The 25,143-nt window shown below is 35.4% G+C and overlaps 1 protein-coding gene across 3 annotated transcripts in view; it reads left to right on the forward strand.

Moving 5' to 3' along the window:
- The window catches only part of LOC149794617 (exocyst complex component 4-like), a 109,085-nt gene that overhangs the window by 60,986 nt on the left and 22,956 nt on the right, over window positions 1-25,143 (forward strand). For 2 of the 3 annotated variants that reach the window (XM_089964224.1, XM_089964226.1), the window contains exons 12-13: window positions 2,296-2,319; window positions 20,289-20,360. In XM_089964224.1, the coding sequence (XP_089820350.1) occupies window positions 2,296-2,319; window positions 20,289-20,360 (96 nt within the window). The remainder of the gene's footprint in view (window positions 1-2,295; window positions 2,320-20,288; window positions 20,361-25,143) is intronic. The other variant, XM_089964225.1, reaches the window with a different exon arrangement.

Genomic DNA, 25,143 nt, shown 5'->3' on the forward strand with positions numbered 1-25,143 from the left:
TGTGCAGTTCACCAGACTCTTGTTTCCGTTAAATTTCCATTTATCACTTGTATGCCAGACCATCATGACATTCAGCTATAACTCTTTACAAATCATTGGCATTTTGCATAAGGCTCAAATGTCTTCCTGAATTTAGTTTATATAATCATCTTAAATATTTATTGTTTTCAGTTAATTAATTTTCTTTCTTCCAGATGTTTAATGATAGTGTTAGTATCACTTTTACACCATTAAGATTTTATGTGGAAATTAGTGAGGTACATTATACCAGGCCACAGACTCTATTCTGTTAATCTGCTTTCTTAATTTTTTTGTTTTGCCTCCATAAGCATTGCAGGGCATAGTAGTCACTTTTCTGGCAGTGGAATCAACAGTGTTAAAGTGTGTGTTTTGTATCTGACAATGGTATCAACAGTGTTGAAGTTTGTGCTACTTTTCTGACATTGGTGTCAATTGTGTTAAAGTGTGTGTTACTTTTCTGGCAGTGGTTTCAATAGTGAAAAAGTTTATGCTACTTTTCTGACATTGGTGTCAACAGTGTTAAAATTTGTGCTACTTTTCTGGCAGTGGTTTCAACAGTGTTAAAGTTTGTGTTACTTTTCTGACATTGGTATCAACAGTGTTAAAGTTTGTGTTACTTTTCTGACATTGGTATCAACAGTGTTAAAGTTTGTGTTATTTTTCTGACATTGGTATCAACAGTGTTAAAGTTTTATGCTACTGTTTTGGCAGTGGCATCAGCACTGTTAAATGTTTTGTGTTACTTTTTTGAAGTCATGTGTTCTACATCAGTTGTTCCATTCAGGTGAAACTTACTGTTAACATCACTATAGGTCTAAAATTGATGCCCTGTCTTATCTGTTGCATCTAGTTGTGCACATGGTGCACAATGTAAACTTTTGTTCAAGTTTTTGACAATATTTATCTTTGATATCAGTAGTGCATTCAATGTGAGACTTTAAGTGTATAGAACTTTGGTTGTAACTTGAAGTTTATAGGACTATGGATCTAAACTTGAAGTTGATAGAACTATGGGTCTAAACTTGAAGTTAATAGAACTATGGGTCTAAACTTTAAGTTTATAGGACTATGGGTCTAAACTTGAAGTTAATAGAACTATGGGTCTAAACTTTAAGTTTATAGGACTATGGGTCTGAACTTTAAGTTTATAGGACTATGGGTCTGAACTTTAAGTGTATAGGACTATGGGTCTAAACTTTAAGTTTATAGGACTATGGGTCTAAACTTTAGGTTTATAGGACAATGGGTCTGAACTTTAAGTTTATAGGACTATGGGTCTGAACTTTAAGTTTATAGGACTATGGGTCTAAACTTTAAGTTTATAGGACTATGGGTCTGAACTTTAAGTGTATAGGACTATGGGTCTGAACTTTAAGTGTATAGGACTATGGGTCTAAACTTTAAGTGTATAGGACTATGGGTCTGAACTTTAAGTGTATAGGACTATGGGTCTGAATTTTAAGTGTATAGGACTATGGGTCTAAACTTTAAGTTTATAGGACTATGGGTCTGAATTTTAAGTGTATAGGACTATGGGTCTAAACTTTAGGTTTATAGGACTAGGGGTCTAAACTTTAAGTTTAATATGACTAGGGGTCAAAACTTTAAGAATATATGACTAGGGATCTAAAGTTTATATGCTGATTTGTTTGGAGTTTCAATCAGTCTGTCTTGTCCACATATTAAGTAGAATGTTTGGTTTGTTATTGTGAACAATATTAAAGTTTTGTGACAAAGTGTTTGAAAGGTCCTGAATTTTTTTAATTGTTTCAGCATTCAACTGAAAATTTTGTTATAATTTTATGATAGGTCTGAAGTTTGTTTTGACATGCTGCAAGTTTCTGTCTTACCTGCTTAAGTAGCAAACATGTTTCATCACTGTAAACAATGTTAAATTTTGGTGTTCACATTTTTTAAAGTTACATGTTTTTAACACCAGTTACTGTCTTCAGAAGAAAAGCAGAGATAATGTTGCTACAGGTGTAAATTTTGTACACTGAAATGCCTGTCTTGCCTACTTAAGCATTATGGTCAACAAGTTAAAAGTTTTGTGTGAAAGGTTATGAAAGTCAGATACAGGGTTGTACTGACAAGCTTATGACTGCATTTGAGACATCTTTGTTCTACGGAAAACTATCTTTCTTCATTGACACAGGTCTTGCTTCATTTCTTTACTTTACATTTCACCAAACATTGCTATCATAATCTTCATTCACAATCACTTGGCTTGCCGGATTTAATGTTTTGTTTTTGTTTTCGCTCTTTTTCCTGAAGCAAACACAAGGTCTATTACAAGAGGTAAATGCCAACTATTCAATTTATTATTCTTCTGTACCTTAATTCATGTCATTTTTCATGCTGTCATTTTTTGTACACCATATTTCTAAAAAATCTGAATGAGTTAAGGTTTCATATTTTTTGCACATAAAACTTCATATTTTTCATCAGATCTTACAAAAGCATTCAAAATGGGGAGACATGTTTGCAAACAAACATGAAATATTGCCACTTTTTAAAAAAATTATTAAAAAAGAAGAAGAGAGAAAAAAAATCATATAGTTAGGCTGTTTTTTTTGCTGTATGCCAGGTGAACTTTAGTTATGTCCCAGCATTCATGTGTTATCTGTTGTGCGATGTCCTTCCATCAACAATTGCTTATTACCATTCTGAAGTCCCCATTTCTCATCTGATTGTGTTTATATCATCAAAGTCTCAGATGAATTTGATAATACACGAGATCCATGCATATTGATGAGATGATCTTACATCTGATTGGTTGATGTTATGACAACTCTGGAGACACATCATATGGGTGGATGCCATTTTGATAAAGCTTGGAATATTACATTAACATGTCTGATTTAGATTCTGCTTGGAATACATGCATGTATCATCAACATCTTTGACAAGTTGCATTACGAGCAAACTGAACTTGTGTTAATGAGGTGACCTTGCTTATGATTGCTTGAGCTTCTAAACACCTGAAAGACTATATTTTTTAACTCGAGTTTAGTAAGACTTGTTAAATAGGCATATATCGTAAAGATGTGGGATAATTTGTATTGTGACCAAGACCTATATGGATATTCTTATTTTATTGTTTGCCAATGAATAGACTTATTTTTTATATAGTGTTTTGATCAAACTTGGTAAACAGGTCTTGGTTGAGTATGAATATGAGTGAAATTCATGCATGTTATTTGGTGAGACCTTGCATCTGATTGGCTGAGCTTGTCTACATAGTCTAATGTTTTAAAGATGTTGGATGAGTTTGAATAGGAGCAATGTCTATTCATCTTGTAACCTTGTGTCTGATTGGTTGAGCTTGTTATTATTCTAGAGACAAAATTCATTGGAGTTTACCCTAATTTATGCTTTATATTATCAGTGTCACAGACAGGTTATCTAAAATGCAACATCAGCATATATTAATGAGATAGCTTCCATCTGATTAGCTGAGCTTGTTACTAATGTAGATGTGCAGACTATTTTTCTCATCCATTTTTTATAAAATCAGTAAATGGATTTATATCAGGTTCTATGATGACTTTGATTAAATATGCCAATATCTTTAGAACAAATTTGGTTCAGGGTGTGGTAAAATAGCTAAGGTCAGCATAATATAGTTTATGAAGGTTTTGTTGTTGCAATGCTACATTAGCCTGTTTAGTGAAGTGATCAACTGTTAACTTGTGTAAACTTGGTGAGCAATATCAGGCCTACGTGTGCATTTTGTCTTTGAATTATTTTGTGACCTCATTATGTTTATGTTTTATATTTACATTAAAAAAAACAGAAGTTCACATTTCAGATGACTTAAAATAATACTTAATATGTAAGATTAACACACATCATGCATCCAGTGTATTATTTGTAGAGTAGTATACTTCTCATATGAAAAACAAAAATATTTGTTAAGCTTGCATAAGTATTTAATTTAGGCATCAAATGATGCAAAATTTTAGAAATAAAAATAATAACCATTTATAATTATGCAAAAAGGCCTTTGATCATCTCAGTTTGAAAGGGTAATTATTTTGTTAGCACTGGTTTTTAACTACTCGGATTGCCATGAAACTGTACACATACACAATTATTCCAAGGTCTAGTTAGCCCAAAATGAAAATGTTGCTGCTCGCACATCCAGTATGGCCTACACAGCGTGATTGGATGGTCATATTGACATGGGGTATTAACAGAATGACTTCTCATGATGTCTGGATGGTCCTAAATGAACATGGTGCTGATCCAATGTCCAATATGGCTGGTATGGCAGCCATCTTGAAACTCTTGTCTCGGCTACTTCCCCAGAACCAAAAAGCATAATGACATAGATTTCCACTTGAAGACTTCCTATTATATCAGATTAGTCCTAAATGAGAATGATTTCATTTGGACTTCCTGTATGACTGCTGCAGTGACTATCTTGAAAATCTGTTATTATATCCTTCAGAATGGATGGTCATATTGACATGTAGCTTTAACTAGAACATTTTTTATCATGTGTAGTTGGCCTTGAATGAATTGGTGCAGATCTGACATCCAATATGGCCACCATTGCAACTATCTTTAAAATCTTGTTATTGTTACTCCTGCAGAATGAAAAGTCATTATAACATGGGGTTTTCAATTTGATACTTATGATGTGTAGTTGGTCCTAAATGAAATGGCACCAATCTAACATACAATATGACTATCACAGCAGTCACCATTTAAATCTTATTATTTCTACTCCTCAATTCAACATAGGATTTCCAACAGGAAACTTCTTATGGTATCTAGCTGGTCTTGAATACAAGTTGTTTTGATCTGATAACCAATATATCCACCACAGTAGCCATCTGGAAAATCATATCTCTAGATGAAAGGCATATTGAATTGGGTTTTCACCTGAAGACTTCTTATGTTGACTATTTGGTCTAGAATGAAATGATGCCAATCTGATATCCAATATGGCCACATGGTAACAATCTTGGAAATCTTGTTCTTGTTACTTATCAGACAGTTTAGTGTCAGTCCCCATGTAGGACTCTTATTTACTGAGAATCTTCCACTATACATAAATCCACTGTTATCTTTAGAGGCATTAACAAGTAACATTTGATGCCTGTGATATGTTGTTCATTAACATATGGTCTTGCAGTACATGTCCCTTATTCATCATTGTTATGCTTTAAAAAGTTCATCACTATCATAAAGCACCTCATATTTTGTAACAAGTTGGGAATCTGTGTAATGTTGTCAAAATCAATTATATCAGAACATTCCATGGTAAAGGCTATAGACCATTGCACCACAAAAATTGATGTTTTCTTAAAAAATAAAAATGGTTTAGAAAATCTTGTTCTTCAGTCCACCTTTCTATAGCAATCTTATTTGCAGGAACAAAGAATAAGTGTTGCTTGTGATCAGTAGTTTTCCCAATATTTGCTGCTGTTCAGACTTTACATCTTGGAGACATATTCATTTTCCTTCTTCTGTTCAGACAGCAGTTTTTACTTCACAAAGACATTTTCATTTCCCTGCCACTGTTCAGACAGTAGTCTCTACATCTCAGACATTTTCATTTCCCTGCAGCTGTTTAGATAGTATTGGCAGTTCAGGGACATTTTCATTTCCCTGTAGATAACCTCATTTCTGTCTGATTGACCCAGTTATTTGATTTCTTTTTTGGGAATTTTGACCTTGATCAGGCCTTAAATAGAGATATCTGGACAGTAAATTTAGTTTCTGACAGAGCTCATCGGAAGTGCAGTGGCTAGTTGGTTAGTGTGCTGGGTTCATGACTGAATGGTGCAGGTTTGAATCTTGCTGCTAGACCAGCCTGGATCAGCAAACCATGGTGTGCCCTTGGGCAAGTCACTCTTCTCCAAATTGCCTTGCCACTAAATAACATACTTCGTACTTGTTGCTGTGATTGAAAAACACCAAATCAACATCAGTAACAACATTTAATAAGCTTGTGATAATTCTGCGTAGCCGTGGGGTTCTTGAGATAGTGTGACAGTGGACGTCTTAGTTAAAACAAGAATGGACTATTTATTAAGAGGCTTTCATTGAAAAAAGAAGTCTGGTAATGGAATAAGACAAATTACAATCTTGATTTAACCTCTCTCTCCAACGATTTTTAAAAATGTGCTCTGAATACACACAATATTACTGTTGTTTCATCCATTTCTCTCTCTAATACCAACACATACACACACATTCACTAATAACAAGAAGTCATTTTTTTATTGTAATTAGATTAGTGATGTTACTGTTGCCATACAAATGCAAGTTCCATGTAAGAATGACAGATGTAATAAACATTACAACACAGAGAAATAATACTATGAATACACATTATCTTACATTCTGACACAATGTTATTGTTTCATCCATCTCTCTCATTCTTGTAGTAAATGTGACAAGGGGGGAGGGAGAAAGGTTAGTACTTTTAGATTGGCAAGCATCACGCATCACAGGCCACGTTTATTGTTTTGGGATCTGACCCTTTATTTATTTTTTACGTAGTCAGTACTCCAAATAATTTTTTACATATAATTCATATTCTGGAAAGAACATTTTTTTTTTTTTGTGTACGAAAAATTACGTGAATTAAGGTACTTGTAATGTGAATTAGATTCTGTTGGCTGCATATACAGCTTGTTTATTATTTTGTTCTTGTCATTGGATGATTTTATTCTTTTACACATATGTATGATGTTGATCTTCCTTATTTCAGAATGAATTAAAATCTTGCCATAAATGTCCTATTTGATTTCTGTTTATTCTGCTTACTTACATAAGTATGTCTTTCATTTGCATTTTGTGCCCTTTATTTTGCAAATGCACTTTCTGGTCTCACTAATCAGAAACAATTATAAGGGATTTGTTTAGAAAGCCAAATGTTATGTCTACCCTCCTTTGCAACCATCTCCTTCATTTTTTACACAAAATATTTTGTTCTAACTTTGAAAAAATGGTCACAATCACAACATCACCTAGTCAGGCCTTGTGACTCAAAGTATGTAAATATCCAGTTGGGTCTGGTTTGGCTCAGTGTTTTTTGAGACATCTCGCTCACATGGTATGTGGGATGGTTTTGATGGATGCAGTAAGAGATCGAGAGACAGCACAAAAACCAGAGTCCAGAGTCTTCCTCTCATAAGGGGGGACATGATATCAAAATAAGTTGATTATACCCTAATTACTCATGTGTTATGCCTACTCCTAAGTCAACAACATGAGAAACTGATTTGCCATGAATAATGCAGAGGCTGCAGGCAAAATTGATTCATCTGTGCCATGCACATCATGCATGCAGTAAATAACATAGACCCAGATGTGCAGAGATGTGTTATGCATAATGAACCAGCTGTAGGTGCCATATATCCCGAAGTGTCATGCATAATGAGCCAGCTGCAGATAACATAGACCAAATGTGCCATGCATAATGAACCAGCTGCAGATAACATAGACCAAATGGGCCATGCATAATGAACCAGCTGCAGATAACATAGACCAAATGTGCCATGCATAATGAACCAGCTGCAGATAACATAGACCAAACGTGCCATGCATAATGAACCAGCTGCAGATAACATAGACCAAACGTGCCATGCATAATGAACCAGCTGCAGATAACATAGACCAAATGGGCCATGCATAATGAACCAGCTGCAGATAACATAGACCAGATGTGCCATGAATAATGAGACAGCTGCAGATAACATAGACCAAATGGGCCACGCATAATGAACCAGCTGCAGATAACATAGACCAAATGGGCCATGCATAATGAACCAGCTGCAGATAACATAGACCAAACGTGCCATGCATAATGAACCAGCTGCAGATAACATAGACCAGATGTGCCATGAGTAATGAGACAGCTGCAGATAACATAAACCAAATGGGCCATGCATAATGAACCAGCTGCAGATAACATAGACCAGATGTGCCATGCATAATGAACCAGCTGCAGATAACATAGACCAGATGTCATGAATAATGAGCCACCTGCATATGACATAGACCAAATGTGTCATGAAAAATGAACCAGCTGCAGATAACATAGACCAAATGTACCATGAATAATGAACCAGCTGCAGATAACATAGACCAAATGTGCCATGCATAATGAACCAGCTGCATGTACCATAGTGATAGATACCAATATGCCATGCATAACATACTGGCCGAAGAGCATAGACCCTGATTTGCCGTGCATAATGCACCAACTGCAGTTTAGGGTCTATCTGTTGTTCACTTGATGGAGCAAACAGCATGAATCCTTACCTCATATGTGCATTGGTGCAGTTTGATTCCTGGCTGTTTCCAGCTGACTGTTTGCTATCTCCAGTTAAATAGAATAACCATACATCAGACAAGATTTTTAATTTCTTCTTGAGACACATTTCCTGATCACACTAACATTAGGAACCTAAACATCCTGCCTTCCAAAAGCAGCCCTACAAAAGATAAAAACATCTTTTCCTGTCTATACCATATTGGTATTAGGCAGTAACCCTTGCCTATTACCTCCCCATGCCGCTGCCACGTGTTGCTAGTTCTAAGCTTTTGGTGTTGATTTTTCGACATTAGGCAGACCTTCCCAAAATCCACTTTAATTTACTCCTGATTTTCCACCATCCATATCTACAGCAGGTGGTATACTTTATTTTTTCATTTTTACCAATTTTTATGTGAATTTATCACATTTGCAAACTGCTATTTCAGATCATGTGCTTCAGTGGAGTATTGTTGTTTTATGTTGTGGTTCACTTTAGTTACGCTCTCTACACGTTAGTAAGAGGTGTTTATTTTGTGGTATATTAACAAGTTTTTGTGCTTTGTTCATTAGCAACCTTCGTTTCTCTTGTCATTTCAGAAATGAAAGAATGACTACTAAATGACCCTAATGCAAGAAATTTAAAGCCCACAAAGACAACCATTACTCAACACTAAGGATAGTTGATCAGCATCAAATAGACAATGGATCATTCTCTGGACAAACAGAAAACCAGTCACAACCTCAGTCCAGTGTCAGGAGGGGCAGTTCCTTCAGTGTAGGAGGCATACTTATGAGGGGGGGAACAAGGTTTCTCACACACCAGGCCTCTTGCCCCCACCTGTCAACTTATTACCCTGCCCCACCCACTGCCTGCAGACAGTCTACTGGTGGACATCAGACTCCTGCACTTCAGTTCTCATTGAATCACTCTATTTCCACCAAATCAGTGGGTGATCCAAGTTGTTTTGGAGGGGCTTCAAATTTACTTTATCCAACCCCCTCTCATCCTCTCAGATAGTTATGGAAGTGCCATGACAGCCAGAGAAGACCAAAATCATACAGCAGGCAAGGATACCCTTTGCAAACAGCAATTTCCATGTTTTTATTCATGGCTCTTCATTGTACAAAAAGCCAGTGGCAAGCTGAGACCAATTTTCAATATGAGCCTTCTCAGTCAATATATATCCCCACCAAAGTTAAAGGTGGAGATGGCTCATTCAATCTAACACACAATTGGAAGGGATGAGTTTGGCATCAATCAGTATGAATCTCCACCAGTAGGCACCAGACTCCTGCACTTCACTTCTTAATGACTCACTCTATTTCCATCAAATCAGTGTGTGATTCAAGTCGTTTTGGAGGGGCATCAGAATTCCTTTATCCAACTCCTTCTCATACTCTCAGAAGTCCCATCACAGCCAGAGAAGACCAAAATCATACAGCAGGAGTTTGATTACCACTGTTCAATACACAGGTTATGGAGACTGCTTGCAAACAGCAATTTCCATGGTTCTTTTCAGAACTCTTCCTTGTACAAAAAGCCAACAGCTGGCTGAGGCTAATTACTGACCTGAGCCAATTCAGTCCACATAAATCCCCACCAAAGTTCAAGATGGAGATGGATTAATCAATCCGAGACGCAGTCAGAAGGGACGAGTTTGCCATCGGTCCTGACCTGACCAATGCATACTTCCGCATCTCTATGCATTTGGCATTGTGGAAAGTCCTTTGATTTGCTTACTGCTGAACTATTTATCAATTTTCAAGATCTCCCATTTGGCATAAGCATCAATTCGTGGGATTTCACCAAAATTATGAACTGTTTGTCACCCTGTTCTGGTCAACTTTACCCTTAATAATGGAGACATATCTTGGATGACATCCTCCAAAAGCACGTGGTAACTTCTATTCTCATCAAGGACACAAACCATTTTTCTCTTTTATGACAACTTGGTTTTCTAGTGAAGATTGAAAAGTTTGACTTCTATCCATCTGAGCATTTTATTCACCCTGGTATGGGATTGTAATTTCTATCTCATATGACTACATTACACTGATGTGATGCATTTTGCCAGATTCATACTTGGAAGTTTCTCAGTTCATGTTTTTTGCAACTCCTCAGATTATTTTTGTGACAAGGTGGAACCACAAACTATCCACCTTTGTCTCCCCACTTCCAAATCCAGCAACCTAAGCTATGGATGCACTTCCAATCAGTCAGGATTTGCTGTGGGCCTTTGCCTACCCAACCCCAGTCCTAGTAACAATAATGATAGGAAATTAAGGGGTCAGACTTGTCAACTGATTCTGACCACCACTCTAAGATAGGACAAGTCCTGGGTCAACAATCTACTCGATCTGGCAATAGGTCTATTCATGAAGATTCCAGCAGAGCCAGATCTTCACAAACTGCCACAGCCACAGATATTCCCTCCACGTCTGGACTGATTTCTTCTTCACACCTGTCTCTTGTCAGGAGTGCCCTGAGGAGGAAAGAATTCAAGCCTTCCGTCATGGAGAGAATCTCACAAGAAAGAAAACCCTCCACTTTAAAGACCTGAAAGAGCAAGTGACATATATTCTGGGACTGGTGCAAAGACAATTACGTTGTCCATTTGAGTGCCCTAATACCACAGCTGGATCATTTGTTTTCTCTGGCTTAAAGAGGAGAAAACAGGGGCTCCGATTACCATCAAAGACTAATACCCAACACATTCAAGCAACATGGCCAATGAGATTATCAGTTATGATAAAGATATGTAAAACCTTCTAGCCAGTTGTAACTTGAATTGACCAAAGTCCCACAACATGCTTCCAAAATGTAATTCGTCATGGGTTCTGACATAGCTCAATTCAGACAAAATTGAGCTTTTAGCCAGGGCCTCAAATATAGCTATTATCATACAGTACTTGTTTCTTGATAGCTTAACATTGTCAGGCAGGGTGAGTGAATTAACAGTCACATTTATTGGACCCGACCTAGATTAATTTCAGATAGGATGGTTTCCCGATCCTGATGATGCAACTAATCTTTGTTGCCAAGGATTGGCTGCCTTCACTGTGTAATCAGAGAGTTGTCTTACACTGCCTCTCTTTGATCAATGCATCAAGAGAAGCACCCTTGCAAGATCCTGTCTATAATTTCAAACATTTCAATAGCTGTGGCCAAACTATCCACCAGACCTTGCTTACATCAGCACATGGGCATTCCTAGCACTTGTGCCTAGGGCATAGGTAGAATGCACATCATTCCTCCATATTGTTAATATGATCAGAGAACATATTTAAAGGAGAAAGAGATTTTAAAATTATGTTTCTCCAAAAATATTTACCCAGTCATTTTACTTTAACACTCGTACACCTCCCGTCATGTGAGAATACATACTGATCCACCACTAAGCCTCACTCTAACAACACATGGAGGTGTCAAAGGGAGGTAATGGGCAGTTTTTATTGTCCTTTGACTATATAATAGAGATGGAAAAGACTTGTTCTGTCCTTTTCAATGGCTACATTTGGGAGGTAGCATGCTTATATTCCAAATGCTGATGTGATCACGTAAGTTTTTTCAGAAAAACATTATTTATGTCCAACACAATTTCCCTCACTTAGCAAATGATAAGACATTAGTGTTCCTTATCAAGTAGTGATGCTGGCATTGGTGGTACAGCACTGTTGTTGCTGGTGGTAGCAGCAGCACTGACAATGATGGTAGGAGCGATGTTAAAGACAGCACAGTTGATGACTGGGTATGTTGGCAGTAGCATAAACAGCAACATTCCTTGATAAAATTTTGTATTGCAGGTTTTGTAAGTCTGATATACTGGAGTTTGACCACAGCAAGGTTTGCATGTGAGACTGTGTTCTGTACAGTTCTTATTCAAGAATGCAGATTCTTCATTTTGTCCACCTTTTCCAGTGCTGCAATATTATAGGATCAGCCTTATTTAATAAACGTTCTGAAAGTATTTGTTTAAGACTGTTTCATGGTAAAACATTCCTATTTCTGTGTACAAATATGAAACAGTTCAAATCCGCAAAAGTAATGTTTTCTGCATTTTGTGTTCATAATTCATCATTAGCCTTGGTGCAGTTGTGTGCATGTTGACAAACATGAGCAAAATCGTCTTCCCTAGCGAAGAGTTGCCAATCTTTATATCATATGCATCAAGCCAAAACAGTGTTTTGAATGAGTGCCTTGCTGCAGATAAAAGTTACTTCCCATAGCAAAAAAAATCATTTGGCCATTGTTTCATGTAAGACAATAAATTTGATGATTTCCATGATGTCCACATGTTCTGATATGAAACAAAAATTTGTGAACAGTTTAACTTGGAGAAATTACATGTGCTGTGTCATCTGTGGAGGCTGACATAATTATTTCCAGCTGAGTTTCTTTGTAAATACAGCATACCATTTGATTAGATCAGTTTCTTTCAGCTTCATCCAGTCAGAGGAGAAGTAGATATTGTTTGGGTGTTGTCTTATCACATTATACAAATTCTCTATTTACCATCTTTTATATAGCCTATCACACAATATCAGTTCTCTATTTACCATCTTTTATATAGCCTATCACACAATATAAGTTCTATTTACCATCTTTTATATAGAATATCACACAATATAAGTTCTATTTACCATCTTTTATATAGAATATCACACAATATAAGTTCTATTTACCATCTTTTATATAGAATATCACACAATATAGGTTCTATTTACCATCTTTTATATAGAATATCACACAATATAAGTTCTATTTACCATCTTTTATATAGAATATCACACAATATAGGTTCTATTTACCATCTTTTATATAGAATATCACACAATATAAGTTCTATTTACCATCTTTTATATAGAATATCACACAATATCAGTTCTCTATTTACCATCTTTTATACAGAATATCACGCAATATAAATTCTATATTTACCATCTTTTGTATAGCTTATCACACAATATAAATTCTCTATTTACCATCTTTTGTATAGCTTATCACATTATATAAATTTTGTATTATTACAGGTTTATTAATTAGATAAAGTTTTTGCATATAAATAAGGTGGAAATAATGCAGGTTGTTTTGTCTCTCTTTGGGTACTGCTCTGGTGGCCTAGTGGTTAGAGCATCTGCCTCGGATACAGGAGGTCACTGGTTAGAACCCCAGCCAAATCATACCAAAGATTTATAAAAATGGTACTAACAGCTGCCTCCCTTGGTGCTCAACATTAAGAGGTTAGTGTTAGGATTGGTCAGCCTGGTGTCAGGATAATGAGACTAGGTGGGACATCATGCTACATGTCTACTGCATAATGCCCCAGTTCTAGACATCACTATAAATGGCCACACTGCAGACATCGTAGCAATATGACTGATTTTTTTTAAAGCTACGTTAAAAATCCAAATTACACACTTAAGCATCTTCATCAAATTATAAAAAAGTGTTTTTAGTGCATGCTGTGTGTTTTATCAGTACTCTTTTTTATAATTATCTTATTATTCTTTGCTCATTTTTTTTGTTCTTCTACCATCTTGTGTGAAATCCAACTGTAACAGTCATCTAGTCTTTCATACTAGCATAACTTTTCCATGTTTCTTCCACTTTTGGTTGATTTTATTGAAGCCTGTGATAAGCTTTACAAATCCACTTGCCCGTTACCTAGAACAAGCTCAGATTTGACTCAAGCAAGCTCAACTTTGCATGGTACTTGTCTGTAGACAAGTCAGAAAATTGAAAGTGAGAGAGGTTGTGTTCAGTTCCTAATGCTTTATGTTTTGCAGGTTTTATACTCCATGACCTTTCCACAGTACAGGGCTTTATATCAGCAGATTTATTTAGGGTTTATTTTTCTTCTATTATATACATGTCCCCAGTTTCTTTCATCTATATTGATCATTTATTATATTTGATATACTGTCAAAGTCTGTCATTTCTCCTTTATAGCCATTGTCGGACTCAGTCTCACATACATAATGTTCATATTTTGAAGCAAGTTTTGGCAAATAGAAATAAATTATCAGTTTCTTTTTATTGTAATATTTGTATGTTTACTAGATTAGCCAGCTATGAATTTGTGTCCTTGCCGTATGCATTTTGTGAGCTCCGATATGTGCCAAGATTGCTGACTCTATAAAATCAGAGATTGTTTTCATGCATGTTGCTAATTTCAAGGTGACTTGATGATAATTGTTAATAACTTGTGAGAGTTATTGGAAAGGTGTGTTTGGAAATAAGAGGCCTCAAATGATTATCCAACTAGATCTTCCTAAATGTATTAAAACTCTTGCACATGCAAGTGGTGTTTATCATTTACTGTTTACATATCTACGTATCATTATATGCCCTATTTGCATAAATTGTTTATAGTAACTTTCATTAACGGTATAAGGTTGTAAGGTGTATACAAAAATATATAAAAAAACACAAAAGTTATAAAAATGAGAAATAAATATAATTTTATTTCCTTAAAACATCCAAGATTTTCCTTGACCTAACATTTTAACTTTAATTGTGATATTAGGTTGTCATAATTTGGTGCAAACAAAAATCACCCAATTTTCAAATTAGCATGCTCTGCAAGCTGACATTGGTACTGTCTGTACAATCTGTCCCAATGCCTTGCCTGTTTTTAGCAGGTGGTAAGACATAATTGCCACTTCTCCAGCAGTGATGTCAGTATATTTGTTACCCATGGGATTCTTTGCTAATTTTTTGCAGGTCAGATACATAGGTTTTTTTTCTTTCTTTTTCCGACTGTGTTCCATGGAACCATTGTCTTGTAAAAATGTCATTTTCAGCACAAGAATGTTACTGGTAAAGTATAACTGGGTACAGATAGTTTTCTTTTCTAGCCAGTAAGTCAGAGTGACAATAAAAGCATTTGTACCATGCTTTGATTGCTTGATTACTTTGAAAAATCAGGTAGAGGGAAATAATACTTATGCATTTATACCATGCTTTGATTGCTTGATTACTTATATATTGGACTGCATTATGTGAACTGAGTCAATGAAATCAAGTCAAGCAAAACGAAAAAGAATGTAATGTTTAACATCTAGCAAAAGAGCATCGAGTGACAGAGATTGCTTGTAATTGCCATTGTATTGCATTTCAGCACTGCAAGAAATATACATCACACTATGCATGTGTTACTTTTCCAGTTATCAATTCTTTTTATGATCAGAATGCTTCAGCATAGTGTAAAGCTCTCCTGGTGTTGAAATATGATGATACATTTGTATAAACCTATTTGTCCTTCCATCCATAAGTGAGAAAGAAATACTGCCAAAGAGGCAAGCTGCTAATGCAATTAAGACCATGAACATGGCATTGAAGTGACTCATAAGAAAGAGGCCTACTTAATTTGTGTTTAAAAAGTCAAAGGTCAAGAGACCAGTGACTCTAAAGAGGAAAAAGGGTTTCCACATGATATGTTTATATTTTTATTTCCTTCTTGACTAAACTGCATGCTAGGTGGCTTGAATTTTAAATGAGGAAGACACTTATATGTTTTGGGTTTAAAAGATCAACTGTCAAGGTCCCAGTGACTGAAAAAAGAAAAATCGTTTTCCAAAAATATTGTTTTTGTTACATTAACCAAATGTTTTGGATTGCTTGAATTAGAGACAGGAAAGAACACCTGTTGCTTTTGGATTCAAAAGGCCAAAGGGTCAAGGTCACATTGATGCCAGGAGGAGTCACTTCAATGCCATGTTCATGGTCTTAATTGCATTAGTAGCTTGCCTGTTTGGCAGCCTTTCTTTCTCACTTACTTATGAAGCAATGAAGAAACCTATCCATTTTGGGGTCTAGGGCTCAAAGCATCAAAGGTCATATCAACACAAACATAGACCACTAGTTTAATAGGAACTACATGGTGGGCACATGCTGTCATTAATCCATATATCCAGACCTTCCAGTTAACTGGACACTATATTATCAAAATCAAAATTGCAAATATCCAGCTTCCAAAGTAACATTGTTTAAAACTGATGTCAAATAAAACCTTTAAGTTTGAATGTAAACTATGTTGAATTGAATAGGTAAATGTCTGAATATGAAATTGCTCTGATTGCATGGATTAAAATGAGGGTGCTTTCATCAGGCAGCAATAAAAACTGCTGATATGCTCCACAACTTGCACTTATTCAGTGTGATATATATGAGGACTTGATGAGACTTTACTCATCCTCATTAAAATGGATTAACTTGATTTGAGTGTTAAAACATGTTTGATGTTTATTATGGGTTGACATGTGTTGAAACAATTCCAACATGTTTGTTTCGCATGTCCTTGTCTCATTTTTATTCAGTGACAGACTTTCCCCTCATGACCTTATATTGATGCAGTTGGTCATTCATTATACATATTCTATAATTAAATTCCTGTGCCAGTCTAAATGATCAGGGTCATTTACATATTTAAGGCAATCATCACTATATTTAGAGTTTTTGTATTGACATTGGTTCAAGTATTTTTAAAGGAAAATAAGGATTTTCATAGATAAGAAAATATCAATATATTTTTCAGCAATACATTGTTAAGAATGAAAGTGTCCTTATAGGCAAGCAAGGACATACTTTAAACCTAGTTACCTTGACCAATACTGACCAGCACAGAACTTGTCAAGCACATTGAATACACAATCCAGTAATAAGCACATTGAATACATTATTCTGTAACAAGCACATTGAATACACAATCCTATGACAAGCACATTGAATACACAATCCTGTAACAAGCACATTGAATACACAATCCTGTAACAAGCACATTGAATACACAATCCTTCAACAAGCACATTGAATACACAATCCTGTGACAAGCACATTGAATACACAATCCTGTGACAAGTGCATTGAATATACAATCCTGTAACAAGTACATCGAATGCACAATCCTGTTACAAGCACATTGAACACACAATCCTGTAACAAGAACATTGAATATACAATCCTGTGACAAGCACATTGAATACACAATTCTGTGACAAGCACATGGAATTCACAATTCTATGACAAGCATATTGAACACACAATCCTGTTACAAGCACATTGAATGCACAATCCTGTTACAAGCACATTGAATGCACAATCCTGTTACAAGCACATTGAACACACAATCCTGTAACAAGCACATTGAACACACACTCCTGTAACATGCACATTGAATATGCAATCCTGTTGCAAGGACATTGAACACAATCATGTTACAAGGATATTGAACATACAGTCCTGTAACAAGCACATTGAATACACAATCTTGTTACAAGCACATTTAATACACAATCCTGTTACAAGCACATTGAATACACAATCCTCTAACAAGCACATTGAATACACAATTCTGTGACAAGCACATTGAATGCACAATTCTGTAACAAGCACATTGAATACACAATCCTATGACAAGCACTTTGAACACACAATCCTATAACAAGTACATTTAATACACAATCCTGTTACAATCACATTGAACTCACAATCCTGTAACAAGGACATTGAACACACAATCCTGTAACAAGCACATTGAACACACAATCCTGTAACAAGCACATTGAATACACAATCCTATGACATGCAAATTGAACACACAATCCTCTAACAAGCACATTGAATACACAATCGTGTTGCAAGCACAGGGAACACATAATCCTATTTTTAAGTACATTGAACACACAATCCTGTAACAAGCACATCAAATACACAATCCTGTAACAAGCACATTGAATACACAATCCTGTAACAAGCACATTGAATACACAATTCTGTAACAAGTACATTGAATACACAATCCTTCAACAAGCACATTAAATATGCAATCCAGTGACAAGAACATTATATACACAATCCTGTGATAAGCACATTGAATACACAATCCTATGACAAGTTGAATACAAAATCCTGCGACAGACAAGTTGAATACACAATCCCTTGACAAGTGCATTAAATACACAATCATGTTTTCATTTTATTTACAAAATATTGGGGGAAAATATTTTAATTTGTATTAGTTCATTATGATATTGGTTAAATGCCATTTTTCAGTGCACAATAACTATACATGGCAGCCAGTATAACTGATTTAGGAAAAACCTAGGAAAACCCTGGTAAGAACCACCAATGCATGGGAAGCTACTGGCAAGCTTTCCTACATACCCACATTGGCAGATCCCCAGACTCGAACCCATGCAGATGGAGGTGAAATGGCAGTAGGTGATAAAGGTGAGCACTTAAGACCACTCAGCCACCTGGAGCCCCTTTTTAGTACACACCTTGTCAGGACAGAGAGAAAAGTAACTTTCAATGTCTGGATATTTAGGTCAATGACAGTAAAGTATTTATGATACCCTTGTTCTTTTTGTAGTTTGGTTGTTTAAATTTAATTCCTTGTAATTCATAGTACACACTATAGCAAGCAAAATGATTTCTAAAGAACCTCAGTATTTGTTTATAGTTACATGATTTTTTTGAAGGGTTCTATTGTAACAGACATTTCTTGAAGGTTTCTGTTGTAATTGACAGTTACACGAATTGTGAAGGATTTTATTGTTAGTTGACAGTTACATGAATTTTTTAATGATTCTGTTGTAATTGACAGTTAAAGTGAAGTTTTGAAGGATTCTGTTGTAATTGACATTGATTTGAATTTTCAAAAGATTCTGTTAAAATTGACATTGCATGAACTTTTAAAGGATTCTGTTGTAATTGACAGTTACATGAATTTGTGAAGGATTATATTGTAATTGACAGTTTCATGAATTTTTGAAAGATTCTGTTGTAATTGACAGTTTCATGACTTTTTGAAGGATTCTATTGTAATTGACATTGACGTGAATTTGTGATGGATTCTGTTGTAATTGACAGTTACTTGAATTTTTGAAAGATTCTGTTGTAATAGACAGTTTTATGATTTTCAGAAGGAAGTAAACCTGATACATAATAAAGCTTAGGGACATAGCGTTTGGTAGTGGCATGGAGTTTGCTTAGTCAAAAATGTAGATATAAAGTTTTAGATTGCCAGGGAATTATGGATTCCATATATTTTTGCACATAAGTCAGGTCCTGCTGCAAACAGACCGCTCCGGTGGCCTAGTGGTTAGAGCATCCACCTTGAATGCGGTTCGATCACCTGGCCAAGTCATAGTAAAGACTTACAAAAATGGTACTAATAGCTGCCTCGCTTGGCGCAAAGCATTAAGAGGTTAGTGTTAGGACTGGTCAGTCTGGTGTCAGGATAATGTGACTGGGTGGGACATCATGCTACATGTCTGCGGCATGATGCCCCAGTTCTAGACATCACTATAAACTATCACACTGCAGACATCGTAGCGATATGACTGAAAAATTGTTAAAGCTATGTTAAACATCCAGATCACACACACAGTTGCAAACAACATAGACCTTGAATTACCAGGGCATTATGCTGAAGCAGATTTAAGTCTGTGATGTTTTTATTTGGATCAAACTTGTAAGTGAGTATATGCCATACTTGTTAAGATAATTTGTTTTCTTGATATCTAAGAATTTTACTATATATCACTGTAAAATGTGATTGCACTATGAAAACAATGTTTAGATCACCATGTAAACCTCACATAAAAATATGGAAATTAATACATTTGTCCATTGTTTGATTGAAGACTTGTTACAGTTAGTTCAAATAAATCTTAATTAACAAAGGACTATTAGACTATGATTTTATGAAAAGTGTTTCAGAAACCTGTGACACATTTATCCCTCTTTGTATGTTCATGTTATAAGCCAAGTATGGTCGTAGGTCCCATTTCATTAAGTGGCAGTAAGATTATAAGATACTTCATTATAAGGCAGTCTTGTTGTAAGACCTTTTATTATAACACAGTTACTGTTATAAATCAAGTATGTTCATATTATTATTAATATTAAAATTGCAAAGTTTCAGTGATGGGAACTTACATGCTTATGTACATGCTTATGTTAAAACAATATATATATTTTCAGAACTCTGGTCTCCATATTAAGTCGGAGTTCATGTATGACATGAAAGATGTCTGGTCCAAGATACAGGGTGTGGTATGTATGATAACATTCTCTATAGGATTTCAGTTTTTAGCTTTTATACAAGGGCAGAAGTCATCCAGGGCATAAGGCATTAATAAAGGTCCAAATTAAAGTGTTGCGAAGCATATAAAGTTGTATGCATTAAAGCTTGGTTGAATTATGAAAAACAGTATGATGCTGAAACTCAGACTCATAATTCTAATGCCTTATTGGTCATTTGATTTGAAGACTTTAGAATATTTTCTGTGTTTGACATATATGGACATGATCCATAATTGACCAATCGTAAGTCAGAGTATCTCAGCCAATCAGATATCAAAATATGTTTTGAGTCAGAAATAGAGTATGAGTAAGGCTGTATTATCTTTGGGCCAATGTTTGTTGCAGTTTTCGTGTTATGTAACCACTTAGATACTCATTGTATCATACCATGTCAGTCTTTAGTTGTGTTGCCACCCAGCTGATGATGTTGCCCATTCACAGTTAGGTCAGTTCTAGTAATTATGATTAAATGCCTTGAGCAAGAGAGATACAGTTTTGAGTAGGGTGTGACTTGCTCCCAAGACTTTGTTATCCTGTGTTCGAAGTGCTTACCAATAGGTCACAGTTTCTTATGTAACTTGAAGCTTAAAACTGTCTCTTTGCAGTACCTACATTACCCCATTGTAGATTTAGCCAGCAAAACATGTTATATTCCTTTTCAGTTGATTCTGAATATATGACTATGATGTGAAATTATTCCAAGCCGGCCCCTTTCCCCAGTGCAATTTTGCCATTGATGAAAATAGAGTTCCTTGGCAATTCATCGACAGATACCCATTTTATAGTGCCATGGGTCCATTCCACAAGCCTTCCCTAAGTTCATTTGCTGTCTCTGTTCACAAGACGGTGCTTGTAGAATACATGAACAAGAATATAGCAATAACCTTTCATTTTAGAATTTAAACCTTTTATATACCATGAAAATGTTTGTAGTAAATACATGACTAATTGAGCAGATTGAAATTATGTGTGAACTATATTCATTAATTCTGGTCACATGGACTGGATTTTACAGAAAGCGTTAGATATCTTAACTAGAAGAGTGACACCATAAATCTAAATTTGGTACTGAAACAGTTAATTTTTATGTTCCACCACCACGAATAGTGGTATCCTCTATTTAATCCATGTCTTGTTAATAAATTTAGAATCAGTTTCATTGAGACCTATTTAGCATCACAAGCCATGGGTACTAACCCACCAAGTTCGCTTGTCACCCATAGCTACCGATGCTGAGATTTTCTTGTTTTTCAACAGTGTACTTAACAAAAGCATGTCATCAACAACACAGTGTAACAATCTCTTACACTTCAATGAAAGTACCTGTTTTATCAATTGATAATTGACTCTGTTTGGGAGAGATTTGATTGGTTTATTCATTGAGCATGAACGATCATGTTGAGACACAATGGTGAGAAAAATTTACTTGTGCTCATAGCAATTGGTTAGGCAGGTTTATGTACATTCCTGAGAAATGAGGAAATTTCTGCACAGGTGGCCACAGTTGATAAATGGAGCATAGTAGATTGTCTCCCTTGACTTGTGACCATGAGACCTATTCTGCACTAAACTGAAGCAAATAGTTGCTAAAAATGCATTTTTTGAACACATTATTTTTCCTTTAAATGCACAAAATTGAAGATGCTTGATCTGCATAGATGACATATTCATAGATACTAATTTTTGGCAGGAATATAAATATAACAGCATAGCAGTTTATCCACAGATAGACCAATTCTTGATATGACATTGTACAGCTAAAGCATTGTCTGGTACCATAATAAAAGATGTACAGGTCATGTTGCCATTCAGAACCAACTATTTCAGTAGTTGGTGCCTTTTAATGGAATTTGATATGACATACCTTTAAATGGCAGTTATTCACTTTATATGGATTCTCATACAGTCACATACTTTTGGAAGGTCATTATTTACATGCCATAAGAAATACAGCACAATCAATGGTCAATTATTTGGACATTTTTGGACAAGATCAACCTAAGGATCTGATCCAGTACAAGCCAGATTGAATGTCGAATGCTGTGATGTCACAATGAAAGCTATGCAGTTTAAAAACAAATCATACTACCTATTTAGGTGTTCTGATGATGAGACCCGACATACTCTTCTTCACAATGTGTAGTACTTGGCTACCATTGTAAAAGTCCATAGCGATCAATAATTATCATCTGGAAGTCTTTTGGCGACGTATAAGGCACACAGCTTTCAATATTCAGGACTGAATGGGCTTTGGTTAAACTATTTTAGTATTAAATTTTAGAAGAACAATTTAAATTGAATTTAATTTTAATAAACATGACTTGTATGGCTTTTGCTATAGTCTACATCATTTTATGAATAATGGTAGCACACCAGTGACGTTCACTACCTCAGACACTTCTTGTAAGCTTACCACATTTTTTTAAGCTTGCTATAATTTATGTCCCCGGGGTAATCAAATTATCATGTTCTATACATTATTTTTGCAATCTCAAAAATCAAGCATTTCAAATCTTAGGAAGACTGTCCATGGTTTAATGTCAAATGACTGACCACATTTTAATGTTATGTGACTGACCACATTTTAATGTTATGTGACTGTCCATGGTTTAATGCTTATTTTGTATATATTTTGTATGTTTCACAAGATATATTCCTGTGAAAATCTAATTACATGTATGTTTGCCTAATATTTAAAAGAATTATTGTATTGTATAAATCTTTTTATGAGGGGAGGTATATCTGTATTATGTGTGTTATTTTCATGATTATAGATTGTGAGGGTCATTTAGTAAATAACATTAAATCCTTATATTCTTAATAAGCCTATACTTTAAGATGGGATGATTAATAAGCACACTACGTCATTTCAAGGTAGTGAACTGTGGTTTTAATTCATGTAAACTTCATGTCATCTGACTTCAGGACATGGGTTCTTACAAAACAGGCTGACCTAGTTTCTGATTTGCTAGTGGTTAAAGCACTTAAGCTAGTCTACAAGTTAGATTGTACCAGAATGAAATTTGACTCTCTTGCTGGTTTTGTTTCTTAGCTTTATATATGAGATGTTATAAGAAAACCTTTTTTCCATCATTTGTCGACACAAACTAGTGGAATTACCGGTAATGTCAAAAACTGTTTTTCCATCATGTGTAGGCACAAACAACATGTAGTAGAATTAGCTCTTTATATTCATCTTGGGTTAAGCCGTCTACTCTGGAGATGCATTTTCTCATCCATCATAGTAATGCAGAGGTCCCACTCAGTATTTTGCACAGGGTTCAGTTTCTGAAGAAAATGTGAGCCCCAGCTTTTGACCTATGGGACTTGTGTTATTTAAAGAAGAGCCCAGGAATGCTTAAGTTTAGCTTGGAACAGTTTTATTTTATCATTCACTACATACCAGATGCTGCTGGTATCTAGCTCAGTATGGTTACAACAGGGCTTGAATTAGAAAATATACAAAGAGATTGACTTTTTAGATGAAATTAAAAATGTTTACCAGTCAGATTTTCTTCATGGTAGTTAGGCAACACTAATCATGTGAGTATAGGTGTAGGAAATTTTGATGGAATAGAAACAGGACAAAATACCAAATTGTGTCTATTTTTCAAGCATTTTTGCTGCTTCGCTTGCTGAATTTTGAATTATCCTGAATAAGTCAGACATAAGTATACATTAAAGTCTTCAGCTACACAGAGAATTCATTTTGGATTGTATGATGTGAAAAAAATGGCTAATTTCTGATAGTTTTTCACAAAGTAATATTAGGCTTCAAGCACACAACACAAGAGTCAATACATGAATTTATGAAAAGTGGAGAATAATTTTAATAAAACACATTGACATTGTTTTTTTATAGTGATTCAAAAAATAGAATTAATTGATGATAAATACATCTGGCATAGATGTTGGTATGTTTCAAGAAAATCTTGAATTACTTGGATGGTTTAAACTGCAGCTCCTTGTTGCAAAGGTTTGTGACACTTTTGCTTGTGAAGGGATATTTGTATGCAGGTCTGGGGAAGGGATATTTGAATGCAGGTCTGGGGAAGGGATATTTGTATGCAGGTCAGGGGAAGGGATATTTGTATGCATGTCTGGGTAAGGGATATTTTTATACAGGTTTGGGGAAAGGATATTTTTATGCAGGTCTGGGGAAGGGATATTTGTATGCAGGTCTGGGGAAGGGATATTTGTATACAGGTCTTGGGAAGGGATATTTTGTATGCAGGTCTTGAAAAAAAGATAGGATAGGAGCATGCATCAATTACATATAAGGTGCATGAAGCTATTAAGGCACAGCAAGATATCTTATCGAATATGGTACATAGAATTTAGAATTTACATGTGACATTATATAGTTCATTACGTCATGCATTTAATACAACCCTCATGCTTGGTTTGGATTTGGTTTTGGTTTTGGTTTTTTTATGGCACAGCAACACAGGTTATTTAGTGTCAAGGCTATTAAGTTGCCATGCCCAACAACACACCATGGCAATCAATCCAGGTTGATTGCCATGCCCAGCGACACATCATGGCAATCAATCCAGGTTGATCCATATGTAGGTTGTGACATTGAGCCAATGTGGCACCTTATGTATGGGATTACTCATTGCATCAATCATTATATACATTTTAACTAAATCAGTGAAGTCAAGAAATTGTTTTAATCTAAACTTTTATCGATGTTCACTGCATTTAGAATCTTCATGTAACTAGTGGAATTAATATCGGATTTTGGTCTTTC

The sequence above is a fragment of the Sinohyriopsis cumingii genome, chromosome 7, assembly GCF_028554795.1.
Source record: "Sinohyriopsis cumingii isolate HCF-2022 chromosome 7, ASM2855479v2, whole genome shotgun sequence".
In the NCBI taxonomy this organism is placed as follows: domain Eukaryota; kingdom Metazoa; phylum Mollusca; class Bivalvia; order Unionida; family Unionidae; genus Sinohyriopsis; species Sinohyriopsis cumingii.